This window comes from Brassica napus, chromosome A10, assembly GCF_020379485.1.
Source record: "Brassica napus cultivar Da-Ae chromosome A10, Da-Ae, whole genome shotgun sequence".
Lineage (NCBI taxonomy): Eukaryota > Viridiplantae > Streptophyta > Magnoliopsida > Brassicales > Brassicaceae > Brassica > Brassica napus.
This window is the reverse complement of record NC_063443.1, coordinates 19494717-19507847: the sequence shown is the minus strand read 5'-3', so window position 1 is coordinate 19507847 and position 13131 is coordinate 19494717. Positions and strand designations below refer to the sequence as shown.

The following is a 13131-nucleotide window of genomic DNA, read 5'->3' as shown; positions in this document are numbered from 1 at the left end:
AATGAAAGGGTCCAAACAACTTTCATAGGTAGATTTTTTAAGACTCCTTCCCTTTTAATAGTATTGATTTACCTCTTTAATGAAACCTATTTTTGTGACTTTGAGCCTTGAGTGCTACTTTGGGAACAAAAACTTGGTTTGGTGCTATCCTAGTCTTTTTCTCTTTTTTTTACTACATAAAAATGTCATTTTAAAATTCTAATGCAACTTTCAGCTTAAAATTAATTACAAATGTATTGATTTTATAAATAATTTTATTTATCTTAAATGCTATTGGTTGAATATGTGTAATTAATAAAAACTTAAATGTATTTTAATCATTTTTTAATTTGTGTAAAAAATGTATAAGTGATATTTTTTATGAAACGGAAAGAGTATAATTTTCAACTGCTACTTAGGAAAGGAACTATATCATGTTAAATATTTTTTATTATAATAAAAAAAAAGGACAATACATATTAATCAATCAAATATGCAAAATTAGATAGAAAACGTATGCATTGGAAAAGTTAATAATTTTCACTACCAAAAGCAAATATCGAATGTGTCGCAGAACCTACGTATAGGATTTCGATAAGGGCGAGTAAGAGGGAATTGATTGATGTTGTAATGTCCATTTTTCTTCGGATCGCACATTATCTTACAAGAGGTGTAACATATCCCTGGAATAGCTAGTTTCGGTACTTTTATGCATTGGTTCATGATACAATTTTTCATACATTCCTTTGTTACGATGGAATCAGAAACTTGTGCTGAAAGCAACATTGTAAATAAATTTACAACAATGAAGGCGCGGTAAATATTCTTTGACACTTGAACTGCCATCATGTGAATATACAAAACTTCGAGACAATTTTTTTTTCTTGTTTGTTTATTTTAGTGAGAAAATAGATGATTTGCTGAGGATGTGTGCATGATCATGATGATTTATATAGTAAATTTGCTTTATCAAATTTTGGAAGTTCGTCACAAAATCACTTTATTTCCTGTTCCGTTTTTTTATATTTGACGTTTCAGATAGTTTTTTTTTATTTCAAACCTGATAACGTTAGTTTTATTGTAAAATTTATTAGTTTTAAGTTATTAAACCATTTATATTTAATAATTGTGGTTTTGTAGATAAATTATTTCAATTTTATTTAAAATAAATAAATATTTTGTTAATTAGTGTATACAACTATAAAATGTCAGCTAAATAAAAATGGAGGGAATATTATTTTGTTAATTGGTTTTGTTGATTATGTTTTTTGAAAACTTTAGTGTATAATATCTTTGGTCATTTAAAGAACTATTTTGTATCAATAAATTTAACCAATTTTCATATTGTCAATTTTAGCTTACAAACACACATACAGAAGTGTCATTTTTGTAGCCACATCTTTCTCTGAAAAGTGAAAACATATTTTAAAACTCATAATATTTACCTATAGTCAAACCCATGAAACGTTTTGTATCATATATTCACAAAACATTTATTAAATTTAGAAAGAGAAAAAGAAAAAGAAAACAAAAGTCCAGCGATTGGCGTATCCACATTTTCAAAGTTCTGGACTTGCATCGAAGAAGATAGAGAAGCTAATGACTTGCATCGAAGAAGATAGAGGAACATAATTGACGAAAACCATGCCTCCAGTCATCTACCGGGATTCGAAATGCTCCAATATTTTGCTTGGGATGACTACTATCCGAAGCTATCTGACTTTGGTTTGGCTAAACTTGGCCCGGTGGGTCACAAGTCTCAAATGAGACGTTTACACGTATACCAATAATAGGTGATGTTCTTTCACATGTAATGTTTTGTAGCATTTGTTTCAGTATATGGTATTTTGAGTAATGTCTCTATTTTCATTTCCAGAAATGTTGTATTACATGTTATAGTTTTGAATTTTGACACTATGTTTTGATGGTATTATCATGTGTTTTGTGTTTACTGCTATAAACTGCGATGCTAGTGTATTAGTTTCTTGGTCTAGCGATAGAATCATAAGAGTAACATTGTGGTTCTGTCGGAACAGAGCATGTCGGAAGCTAGCTGAACGAACTATATTCTTACAACACTCAACACTGTCTGAAAAGGATCAAGAATGCAAAAAAAAAACGACAAAGTTTAAGTAAAGACATCAACTCATCTAGTAGAAAAAGTTCGATAATTTGTCAGAGTTTCTAGTTAGCGATAGAATCATAAGAGGTAACATTGTGGTTCTGTCGGAACAGAGTATGTCGGAAGCTAGCTGAGCGATCTTCTTACAACACTCAACACTGTCTGAAAAGGATCAAGGATGCAAAAAATCGACAAAGCTCAAGTAAAAAACATTAACTGACCATGACCATGACCGCGACTGATCTAGTAGAAAACAGTACGAAAATTCAACAAAATTGGATCTTTAAAAAAACCCAGAATCCCAAAATTGACCAAAACTCATCACAAAAAGAAAAAAGAAAAAACAAGACTCGTCTCCCCCATCTATGGAGTCAACAAGAAGAGCTTCTCGATAGAGAAACCACCGATGAGTACCCTCGGATGCGACTCCCATGGCGTCTTAAACGACGCAGAGTTCAGCAAACCTATGCCTTCGATTGGTTTATACGTAGCCATCGCTTCGCTCCTCTGCGCACTAGCCATGGCCACCGATCTCCTCCACGGCTTCCTCCACCGAAAATTCTGGTTCCCCTGTAAGTACTTCTCCCTCAACGCGACTTCCCTGACTTTCATCGGCGTCGGGATCAAACTCTCAGTAGATCTCAACACCTCCATGCCTAGTCGCCACGACCAGCTATCCAAGCTCAGCAGCAGCGTCTTCGTCTGCACAGTGATGGGCAACTCGATGCCTTCTCTTGGTTCAATGGACAACAAAGATCTTTTAATGAACCTCGTGGCCTTAGCGATCCTCGTGGTCACAGACGTCGTCAACATCTGTATTCAGCTAGGTACAGGCGCCATCTACGTCTTCAAAGAAGAACACTTCATGGTCGTCCTCCTCATGATACTTATGCTAGTGATCTTGAGTTTCTCCGCGACCACGGTCCCTACCACGAAGAGGATCTTGGAGACCAAATACAAGAAGAAGTACGAGGTGGCTTTGAAGTGCCCTTTGGCTACAGAGAGAACAACTGTAGCGAAAAAGATTCAGCAAGATTTGTCAAAGTTCTGGATGATGGCTCACACTAGTAGTCCTCAGTTCGTGATGGCACGTTCCGTCACGTGCACTGCTTCTGGCTTCTTCTGTCTTCTTAGCGCCGTTACGCTTGGTGAAGCTGTTGTCCGGTCTTACTTGCTGAGACCGGGGACGACGACGACGCTTGAGTTTTGCCGAGGTGATTCTGATTATAAATGGTCGACCTCTCTGGTTCTCGTTTGTCAGGGGAGTGCTGTAGCTGTAGGGACTGTCGCTCCTGCGATTCGTTGGTTCACAGCTGTTAAGTTCAGGTGTCCGATTAGAGGGAGTAGGAGTTATAGAGACGAGTTTCGAGTAGAGAGTTACTGGACGCAGTGGTTCTCTGAGAAGAAACAACGTCCCTTACCCTTGAGCCGTCTTTCGATTCTCAAAGATCGCAGCTGCAGGAAGACAGCGCACGATGCGAAACGCTGGCTGTTGGATGTGTGTATAGGTGTGCAGTATGTTATAGTGTTTGCCAGCAAGATCATCCGTTACGTCTCTGTCTACTGCGTGAGCAGAATCTTGATTTGTCTTCATTTGGCGTTCAGAGCGACGGGTAGAAGTACAGTCTCTCACGTTGACTCGGAGATGTCTGGTGGTGGTTCGAGACAGGAGCTGGCGAGCTTTGTACTGCATCTTGAAGGAGAGGACGAGCTTGTGGATTTGATGGTGAGGAGCAATAGGGAGGCTACTGATCATTGGGTAAAGAAGGGTAGAAAGAACCAGCCGGTGAATCTGATAGAGCTCTTGGAAGCGACGACGAAGATTTCGAAAGGGTTTGAAGGGATTAGAGAGTTTGACAGCAGCGAGGTGGCTTCTCTTGCACCGTCGGGAGAGCCGCCTAACTGCTGGGCTCTCCCGTTGGTGACAATGACAGCCATCGCTCTAGCTCTCGCCAACGTCAAGCCGAAGTTGCTTAACGCTGTCAGCGAGGCGCTAGACTCTGTTAACAAGTTTGAATGCGTCTTAGATACAGGAGGAGAGTTAGCTAACCTCAGGAAAGCTGCTGAGGTAGTTTGGCTAGGAGTTGATCTCTACCACAAGTGGTTCGATGTGGATCTTCGGAAACTATCTAAGCAGGAGAAGAGTCCTGAAGAGACGCTTAGGGAGCTAGCTGAAGTGGCGAAGAGAGAGTTTTCGGAGTCCTGGCAGATGAACTTGATGGTGTGTATGAAGCACAAGCCTTCTCATTGGCCCATCAAGACTCTAGCTGCCAACTCCATGTACAGAATCTGTCAAACCATTCTTCTCAATTACGAAACGAGAGACTACGGAACAAGGGAAGCTCTGTTGAGGAAGCTGGAAACCACAATCTCGGACATAGTTTCAGGCTGTTTCTGCAACGTGGTGCAAGTTGTGTCTGTTAAGTGTTTGGTGACGGCTGTTGAAGTGAGGGAGGAATCGGTTAGAGGAGCGGCTCTGCATCTCGGGAGAACAGAGAAGATTCTAGAGATTGTAGAGAGGAGACGATTACCTGAACTGAGATGTGATCAGATGAAGAATATTGATGAGTGGAGAGCGTTCTACAAGATGAACTCTTCTGAGTGTAATAGCAGCAAGACAGTTTCTTCCGAGTCAAATGAAGTGTGCATCACTGTTGACTAATTTGTAAAAAACTGTTTGTAGATAAGAGACCGTTTTATGATTGTTATTGCTTATTGGTGATGTATTACTCACATGTAATAATTATATGTATTACTTGCGTGAAATGTAACAGTATCTCACTATATGCTATTTGTAGATATATAAGAAAATAATGATTTTACGAATAAATTTTTATATTTTTTTTTAAAAATGTATATATTTTTGAAAATTTTAGTAATAAAATTGTATAATTTAAAAATATATAATTATATTATATTTCGAAATTTATAATGACATATTTGATTATATTTACTTTAATGATGATTTATGAGTTATTCTCATATTCTAAAAAAAAATTAAAAATATAAATTAACATTAAATGTAATATATGAGTTATTACCATATTTTAAAAAGTTTACCAAAAATATAAATTAACAGTAAATGTAATTGTCCATGTCATTTAAGCTATAAGACATGTCATCAGTTTCAGTAGTCATGCCATATTTGTTTTGTGAAATTGATTGTAGAAAAAACATGTGGCAAAATCACTTCGTAAATATAATCTAGAGAATTGGTTGCTTAAATAAGATATTTTTTTGTTAGCATGGTGACTATTTCCTTTTTAATCTCTTGACCAAAAAAAGAAAATAATAATAATTTAATATGCAAAGTTAAGTTTTACGATCCCAATGTTCATTGTTCTTCAGAGTGATTATCTACTAACTTGGCTAAACAATCAATTCGGAAGATTAGAAGATGAATGCTTTGTGTTTCCAAAACTTGTGAGTACACACAGATTTGATGTTTGGTTGGCTGCTTTGAGAACCTACTAGTTCATATATAGGAATTTGGGAACCGAATATGCAAAGATAGTGCAGTTTTTAGAAGATGTTAAAGCTAAGCAAGGAACTTGTGGAGTAAAAGTCAACACAAACAACTTGCATTTGTTCTATCACATACGTGTGAAAATATAAGTGAGAGGAGCAACTACTTCTTATGTGCGGTTCTTGATGTCCTCAACGGAGAAAACCCATTTGTTGTTGCCTATCGAGATGGTAGCGTTGATGTTAGAAGTGATTTGCGTCAACAAATGATCGATGTTGATGATGCAGTATTGAAGTCCTTAGATACTTTTCAGTCGGTGGTCAAAGAGAAGGTTTTATGATCTGAATTTTTCTTTCATTTTAACTTCATAGACATGTTATTTACCTTGTTTTTTGTTTGCAGATTGCTCTAACAGATTCAAAGATTACTCTGATTTAGTGTTTAAGGATCAACTTGCTAAACCAACTCACTGGACTTGCTGCTTTTGACTATCTCTCTTATATTCATCGTCCACTGAAAAATTTCCTATGTGTTAGTCTGACAGAGCGGTGGATGCACTGAACCGGGGTTGATGGAGTGCGGTCAGTCTCAAAAATGAAGTTTTAGGCATAGAAAAGGTAGAGATGAAACAGTGTTTTTTATGTCTTTCTTTAGTTGTTGAGTCCATACATTCTATTGATATGAGCGGTGATGTTCGCATGTTGTTCTTGGTGGAGAAATGATGGTTTTGGCAAAGAGATTTTCTGTTGTTGATATAGTATAATTAAAACAATGACATATGTTACAGCCAGAGTCGGCTTAGGCATAGGAGCAAAGAGGTGTGGGTCTCGGACCCCAAACATTTTTTGAATAAATAGTGTAGAAAAAATGTCTAATTTTTTTTGAAAAAGTTAAAGATAAGTATATGTAAAAAAAATATATGTAAAAAAGTATTTAAAACTATATTGTCCATGGGCCGAAGATATTATTTTTGAGCCGGCCGTGGTTACAGCGTGTTCCTTATGACTGAGATTATATCTTGTGCTCATGTTATGGTTCATGGTTACTCATTCAATAGAAAAAGAAAAAAAGATTCCAAGTGTATGATGATATCTCTCGTTGAATTTTCCAATATTCATGATGTGAAGAAATGTTAGACGAATATACTGGGCCCATGGACCGGAATACTTTTGATCCGATCCGGCCCATAAAAATCGATTTTCTTTAATTTGACGATAGTACCCCTTATTTGAAGAGAGACCGGCCTCTTCGACGGATTTATTAACCCTACAAAGACCGACGAAATAGATAATCTCACAAATCTCTCTCCCAAGTCGCCTTGTATCTCTCTCCCTACGATTCACAATGGCGAGCAACGGAGTGAAGGACACGACTACGGCGGAGAATGGCTCGGGGCTTACTAAGAAGATCCTCGACCTCAACACGGCGGAGCCAGATGACATCCTCGACGGAGGAGAAGTCAAGGGATTATTATCGGATTCTGCTGATGTTTCCGGTGAGAAGAAGGAAGAATCCGACTCCAAGGCTATTGGAGCTGGTTCTGGTGATGTATCATCTCCCGTCGATGATGTTCAGAAGAAGATTCGACGTGCTGAGAGGTTTGGCGTTTCTGTGAAGCTAACCGAAGAGGAGAAACGCAATTCTCGTGCTGAGAGGTAACATTAACACTTCGATTCGTCGATTTAGGTTAAGTTTATTCGTTTGATTTCCCCTAGATTTGCAAAATTAGGGTTCCTGGAATGTATAATTGAAACGTGTTTCACTGTGGATTACAGGTTTGGGACTGTAGCAGCAGCGGTGAAAGGCTCAGAGGGAACGAAGAAAGCTGAGGAGTTGAAGCGAAAGGCTAGAGCTGACAGATTTGGGGTTCCTGCATCATCATCATCCACTACTAAAGCTGATAACACTGAGGAAGAGGCCAAGAAGAAAGCTAGGCTCGCTCGTTTCGGGAAGGATACTAAAGCTGATTCGGCTGAGGAAGATAAACGCAAAGCTAGGGCATTGAGGTACTTTTCCATTGCAGCCCAATGTCCTTTAGTACCTGAGTTTTGAAGTACTGATTTTGAATTGCTTATCTTTAGGTTTTCAAAGCCTGCTTCTGATTCATCTTCAGAGTTACCTGGGAAGCTTAACGTTGGCAAGGTATGAACTCCTTTAACTTGTTTTTTGTTTTCTTCACGTCTGTTTGAATGAAAGAATAACTAGAATAGCTAACCGTATGTGTTTTTATATTCTTTGTTTCATCAGGAGGCAGCAGGAAACGCTGCATAAGGTTCCTGAATAAGGTTCCTTCTATCTTTTTAGTTAGGTGAGTTTAATTAAATACTTGTGATTCCATTGCAAAAATCTTGTGGTGCCTGTTTTATTTCTCGTATCTAACTCCACAATCTCTGTTTTTTTGCAGGTAGTGTTCTAGCGTTTTATGATTCCCTCTCTGGCTGCTTGATTCTCTCTTTATGTTTCTGCATTAGAAGTCCCCCGTAGGTAGCGTCTTTATTAAGGTCGAAGTTTGGTCGTGGAGTTATGTGGTCATGCAATGGTTCTCTCAGATGGACGGAAGCTAAACCGTCACCAGATGAGATCATGAGAAATCAATAAAGTAACCTATAGTTCTGATTGTCTTAGAAAAGCAAATGTGTTAGGACCTTGGAGTTCTGAAGTGGCTCGTTTTGATGTTTTTCATGTTGCAGGTGCTTGAATTGGTAAGTTAGAATGAGTAGTGCCTTTATTTCGTTAAACTATTTGGAAATGTGGATGGTCTTTCTAGCACTGCGCATCAATAGAGATTGTTATATGATGTTCTTGAGAATGTGTTCCTAGGCTTGTTAGAAATTAGTAATGTTGAATCTGTTGATTGCTTTTGAGTTGTGCCAATGCCTAGCTTATCTATCAGAAGTCTATTGCATGCAAAACGGATTCCATTACCATGTGTCGTTGTTTGGTTTGCTTATTCATATGATCTGTTAAGCCGCTACTTCAGAATTCCTTTGTCAATCATCTAAGACATATCATTAGAACTATAGAAGTGCTTGTTGGTTTCTATTTCTCTGGTCTCTATGGCAGTGGAAGTGAAGGGGCGTTAAATCTCTGTTCGTGGGACTGGGACGTTGCTGGCTTTCTTATGCTACTCTATTTCTCGAGTCTGTAATAGTTTTTAGATAAAACTTTGTTGATAACTTTGAATCAAGCGCCAGAAAACTTTTTATCAAGGGAATGTAACATTCAGTTTTACTTATTTTCCAAATGTTGTTATTCTGCTTATTAATCACCACTTATGTCGTTTATGCTCAAAGCTATTTTTATGCTTCTGAAAAAACTAGCAGCATTGACATTGATGATGTCCCTCTTGTACAATTTGCATACAGGGGTGAATTTGAATTTATGTTTTCTTAAAAACAACATAACATATCAAAGATATCGCAATATAAATATTTTTCTAGCCATACTAAATGTGGTTCACGCCTCCGGTTCCAGTTTCTTCTGCCTCTTCTTAGGCATGACACTGGCAATAATGTAGTGAGAGATAGGTTCATGGGTAGCCACCTCTAATTGACAGTGGAGAAGCCCAACCATTGGTTTGTGTGTTGAGATAGACAACAATAACAGTTATGTCGTCATGGAAATGCCTTCTCACACCAGGAAGGATCTCTTGCAAGTCTGAGTATCTCATCTCTCTTTTCTTTGCTGCTTCCTTCAATGCAGCTTTGAGTAGTCTCCTTGCTATTCCCTGAGAATTTGTCAAATGTATTATTAATAAACAACTCGTGTACAAAATTGTATAATATGAGTGACTTAGGCATGGAACTTACTTGGCGAGGGGAGTTATGTACAATATCAACAGCTTCCTGGTTGCTAAGATGCTCCCAAAGCCCATCTGAAGCAAGAATCATAAACTCATCTTCTTGTTTAAGCCTAGTAACCGTAACTGATGGATCCGCGCTTAGTATTGGCCTGGTGAAATGTTCTGCTACTCTGAATTTGGGAAGCAACGGCTCTCTATTGAACTCTGCTCTTTTGAGATATGCATCCCCAATAGATTTTGTGACCTGATTAAAATTAAAAACACATTTTCACGTGAGTTTTTTTACATCATGATGCCAACTAGTTTTTTCACAAGTGTTTGTAATGATTTTTACCTGGATGATGCCTTTCACACGCCACATACGGTGCTTCATCACAAGGATGTCAGGGTCATTAGGATGCATTGACCACAACTCTTGTCTCGCAGACTCTACGTTTGCATTGTGCTCTACTGATAACTGAACAGCTCTCACTCCACCACCTCTCTCATATCGTCCCAACACAGCCCTTGAGTCTCCTGCGTTTGCGATGTACACCAGACCGTTGCATATCACTCCTGCCAAGCAACATGACCCCACAGATGCCATCTGGGGGTTCTTGCGCCATTGCTTCTTCACTGCGTTGAGAAAATCTTCGTCTGTCTCTGCAAACGCGTTCCTAATCACGTCCTCGGAAACCTCTCCACCCTCGGAGGCAAACTCTGTTGATGTGTGAAACATGAATGTTAGTGTGTCTGACAGTTTCAAGAATGAGAAAGGCGGTGTGTGTCTTACTCTTTAAGTTGGGGAAGATGTTGTCTGCAATGAATCTGGAAGCGTCTGGACCTCCATGACCATCGTAAACTCCAACGAACGTGCCTTGGACTGCAAGATTGTTGAACGTCAATGGCCCTGATTCGATCTGGCACTGATCCTCCATCACACTGTTGGCTTGGATCATCGCCATCGAAAACTCTCCAAAGGCGTGAAGGCCAAGGTCTTTATACCATGTCAAGCCATCATTCTTTGTTGGACTGATCTTACTTCTCTCAGTACCGGAACCTATTCTCCAAAAGGGTTTAACCATCTTCGTGCACTAAATTAATATATACAGGTAAGACTATAAAGATTGTATTTGGTGTGATAACAAGTAGTACAAGTGATGAATGTTGAATTATGAGTTTCAAGTTAAAGGAAGGGACCTATATATATATAGCCGTGGAAGCCCTAGAGTAAATAGAAGGTGTTGGAGACTATGGGAAGTGGCCAAAAATGTTATGGGTCAAAATAACTGAATTAAATGACTCTTGAGAGTTGAGACAAGAGGGCAGTAGTTTAAAGTGGATATTCAGAGATTCTCTTCTTTCTTTACTGTTCAATGTTCATTCTCTGTCTTCAGTATGGTTTAAGTAAAAGCTGTCATATTCTACTTTCTGTTATATTTAATTCATGAGATGTTTTCCCCCTCTTGAGATAATCTTTTCCTTTGTTTCTTACAGGTTAAAAATCTTGTAAAAGTAGGAAGCGAGAATGTTCACAGCCGAATTAGTTACTTGATTATATATTGTTTGTTAACTTTTGGTTTGAATCAGTGGTTGCTATAATGCCTTCATATTAGACTCTCTTTTTTTTTGGGTAAAATCTTAAGTTTATATTAGACTTTATGTTGCAGTTGGAGACCAAACTGAAACATAGATAATGATCAGAGTTTATATGAATTTTTTTTTTTGAAACCTCAGAGTTTATATGAACTTATATGAGAACTTATAATATCATGGAAAATTATGTTTTCACAGTTGAGGTGGTGTGTCACAGTCTCTCTTTAATTTCTCATCTTAGTAAATAATGTTTTGGCATTTGGTGTTGTAGTCAGGTAATTTGTGGGAAGAAAATGGATAGAAAAGGAAAGGTCATAGGATGCATGTGTGAGGGGAGATGAGGGCGTGGGTTTCTGGAGCATTGAACTTGGAACCACTTAACAAGAGCTGAGAGAGACTTAAGAGAGAGGAGAGATGACATTTTTGTGGGGCGACTGAGGAACACTCTTAGCTGTCTTAACCCCTACTGGTCTTGCCCTTTTCTCAATCTCTTTTGTCTTCTTTGTACTTCAAAAGAAAGTTATTACAAAAATATATCTTTGCTAGTGAGATTTAGATCGAAATTTATTTCATGGATTATGGGGGTTGTAATGAATTTTCCAAAGAGGATGGATCCTTTTGGTATTTTTCCTAAGTTCCAACTTGTATTTGGCCCTCCTTCCATGACCATCATTGTCTCTCCTCGTTTTCTGTTCATAAGATTCCACAGTGTAGTGTAATGGTGGCGAGAAACACTGACGTGTGTTGATGTCATATTACATTGATGAGTAGTTTACATAAACACTGACGTTTCTTTTCTCTTGATGCTTTGAAATTAGGAATTCAACAAGTGGGGTTACGCAACTTTCACTTCCACTTGTTTTTATTTTCTTATTGACAACGAGTTGTATGTTCTGTAGCTTTTTCGGGTTAGGACCCAAAAACATGTACACGATACTTGTTAATGGGTCTCAATTTTTCATTCATTTGCTGATATTTGATTTTGCATATGACGGTTTCCACTAGTTGGAGATGGCCAATCTTATCGATGGTGTCGGCTAGATCGTGTGACTTGACACAGAATTTAGTAAACAAAATTGAAAATATAGATCGAAAGTCAAATCAAAGAGTAAGAAAATCACGTGTAGGTTAGTCTAAATATAAATAGAAAGAATGGTCCAGGTACATTTTCTCTTCAGCATATCAAAATAACTTTCATAGATGGACCGATTAAATACTGAACATGTGGCATTGGGACTAATTGAAGAGTCCTTGAATGCACCATTACAGTACAATGTATTATTATCATGTGCATGCTCTTTATCCTTGAATTAAATTCCTATCATGTAACAATATTAAACAAACACAGTCTCGTTTTGATTAAATAAGAAGAGTATATATATATACGCAAATAAAAAAAAATAAAAACAAGTTCTTATATATATGTTATCATTTTAAAAGAGAGTTGTGTTGACAGCTAGGCCATTCATGCTGCACTGAGTGTTTTGTCTTTTGGTTGAGGGAGCATGGATGTCAGTCTATCTCTTTAGCTTCTTACTTCGTTTTAGTTTTTTTATTTCTTTCTCTTGGGTTTAATATTGACCTGAACATTAACATTAGTTATCCCTTCTTTGTTACTTTTAACTTTGTGTAGAACGAAATGCAACTACAATTCAGAAACCTCTCAAATAAATTGATTTAGACTAAATATTAGTATAGTAGGAAACTAACTGTCTACAAACCTAATAGCCAACGTTTTACTCTTTCGTCACTAGTAATGTAACAAGTAACGAAATGTTGTGTAGAACGTCAGTCACTAATGTAACCAACGTTTTACTTCTTCTTTTTTGCTGTAAATGTTAAGAACCAACGTTTTACTTGTTATACTAGTGCATTAATATATACCTCATCCGTTTCCTTGCAAAATGTTTTGTAAACAATTTCTAAATCAGTTAATTACGAACGATCTAGTATATTGAACGATATAGCCAGGTCGATCGACTGTTTCATACTGTTACGTAATTTTCCTTTATTTACACGGCAAAAAAGTTTTAAATCAATCGAAACTAAAACCGTTGTACTTAGAAGCGAATAGGACAACAAAGAACATAGTATCTTGAAAAGCCGTTCTACGTAAATTTATTAGATAATTCGTAGCTCGATTTGTTTCTACAAAAGTTATATTGCATGCTTCGAATCAAATTATCA

At 37.5% G+C, this 13131-nt stretch overlaps 3 protein-coding genes across 3 annotated transcripts; 2 read left to right on the top strand and 1 right to left on the bottom strand.

The window, feature by feature from the left end:
- The first annotated feature begins 2398 nt into the window (after nucleotides 1-2398).
- LOC106372603 lies at nucleotides 2399-4927 on the top strand. The gene has a single exon (XM_013812846.3). It carries the CDS (start codon nucleotides 2508-2510, stop codon nucleotides 4761-4763), a length of 2256 nt encoding a protein of 751 aa, XP_013668300.2. The 5' UTR covers nucleotides 2399-2507; the 3' UTR covers nucleotides 4764-4927.
- A 1879-nt stretch (nucleotides 4928-6806) lies between these two features.
- LOC106372602 (protein MODIFIER OF SNC1 11) lies at nucleotides 6807-8802 on the top strand. Its single transcript, XM_013812845.3, has 5 exons — nucleotides 6807-7222; nucleotides 7343-7573; nucleotides 7649-7709; nucleotides 7815-7875; nucleotides 7972-8802. The coding sequence occupies exons 1-4, from the start codon at nucleotides 6912-6914 to the stop codon at nucleotides 7836-7838; spliced, it is 627 nt and encodes a 208-aa protein (XP_013668299.1). The 5' UTR covers nucleotides 6807-6911; the 3' UTR covers nucleotides 7839-7875; nucleotides 7972-8802.
- On the bottom strand, nucleotides 7970-10543 carry LOC111201544 (probable protein phosphatase 2C 67). Its single transcript, XM_022693814.2, has 4 exons — nucleotides 10142-10543; nucleotides 9704-10068; nucleotides 9377-9613; nucleotides 7970-9294 (listed from the first exon to the last, which is right to left on the bottom strand). Exons 1-4 carry the CDS (start codon nucleotides 10431-10433, stop codon nucleotides 9097-9099), a joined length of 1092 nt encoding a protein of 363 aa, XP_022549535.2. The 5' UTR covers nucleotides 10434-10543; the 3' UTR covers nucleotides 7970-9096.
- Between the last annotated feature and the right edge of the window lie 2588 nt (nucleotides 10544-13131).

What these genes read in the sequence shown, in the direction of transcription:
- LOC106372603 (XM_013812846.3), top strand. Translation starts at nt 2,508, where the DNA reads ATGAGTACCCTCGGATGCGACTCCCATGGCGTCTTAAACGACGCAGAG.
- LOC106372602 (XM_013812845.3), top strand. Translation starts at nt 6,912, where the DNA reads ATGGCGAGCAACGGAGTGAAGGACACGACTACGGCGGAGAATGGCTCG. An exon ending in CGCAAAGCTAGGGCATTGAG is followed by an intron (nt 7,574 to 7,648) that starts GTACTTTTCCAT and finishes GCTTATCTTTAG; the next exon opens with GTTTTCAAAGCCTGCTTCTG. An exon ending in GGAAGCTTAACGTTGGCAAG is followed by an intron (nt 7,710 to 7,814) that starts GTATGAACTCCT and finishes TTGTTTCATCAG; the next exon opens with GAGGCAGCAGGAAACGCTGC.
- LOC111201544 (XM_022693814.2), bottom strand. Translation starts at nt 10,433, where the DNA reads ATGGTTAAACCCTTTTGGAGAATAGGTTCCGGTACTGAGAGAAGTAAG. An exon ending in CATCTTCCCCAACTTAAAGA is followed by an intron (nt 10,069 to 10,141) that starts GTAAGACACACA and finishes ACACATCAACAG; the next exon opens with AGTTTGCCTCCGAGGGTGGA. An exon ending in TACATAACTCCCCTCGCCAA is followed by an intron (nt 9,295 to 9,376) that starts GTAAGTTCCATG and finishes ACAAATTCTCAG; the next exon opens with GGAATAGCAAGGAGACTACT.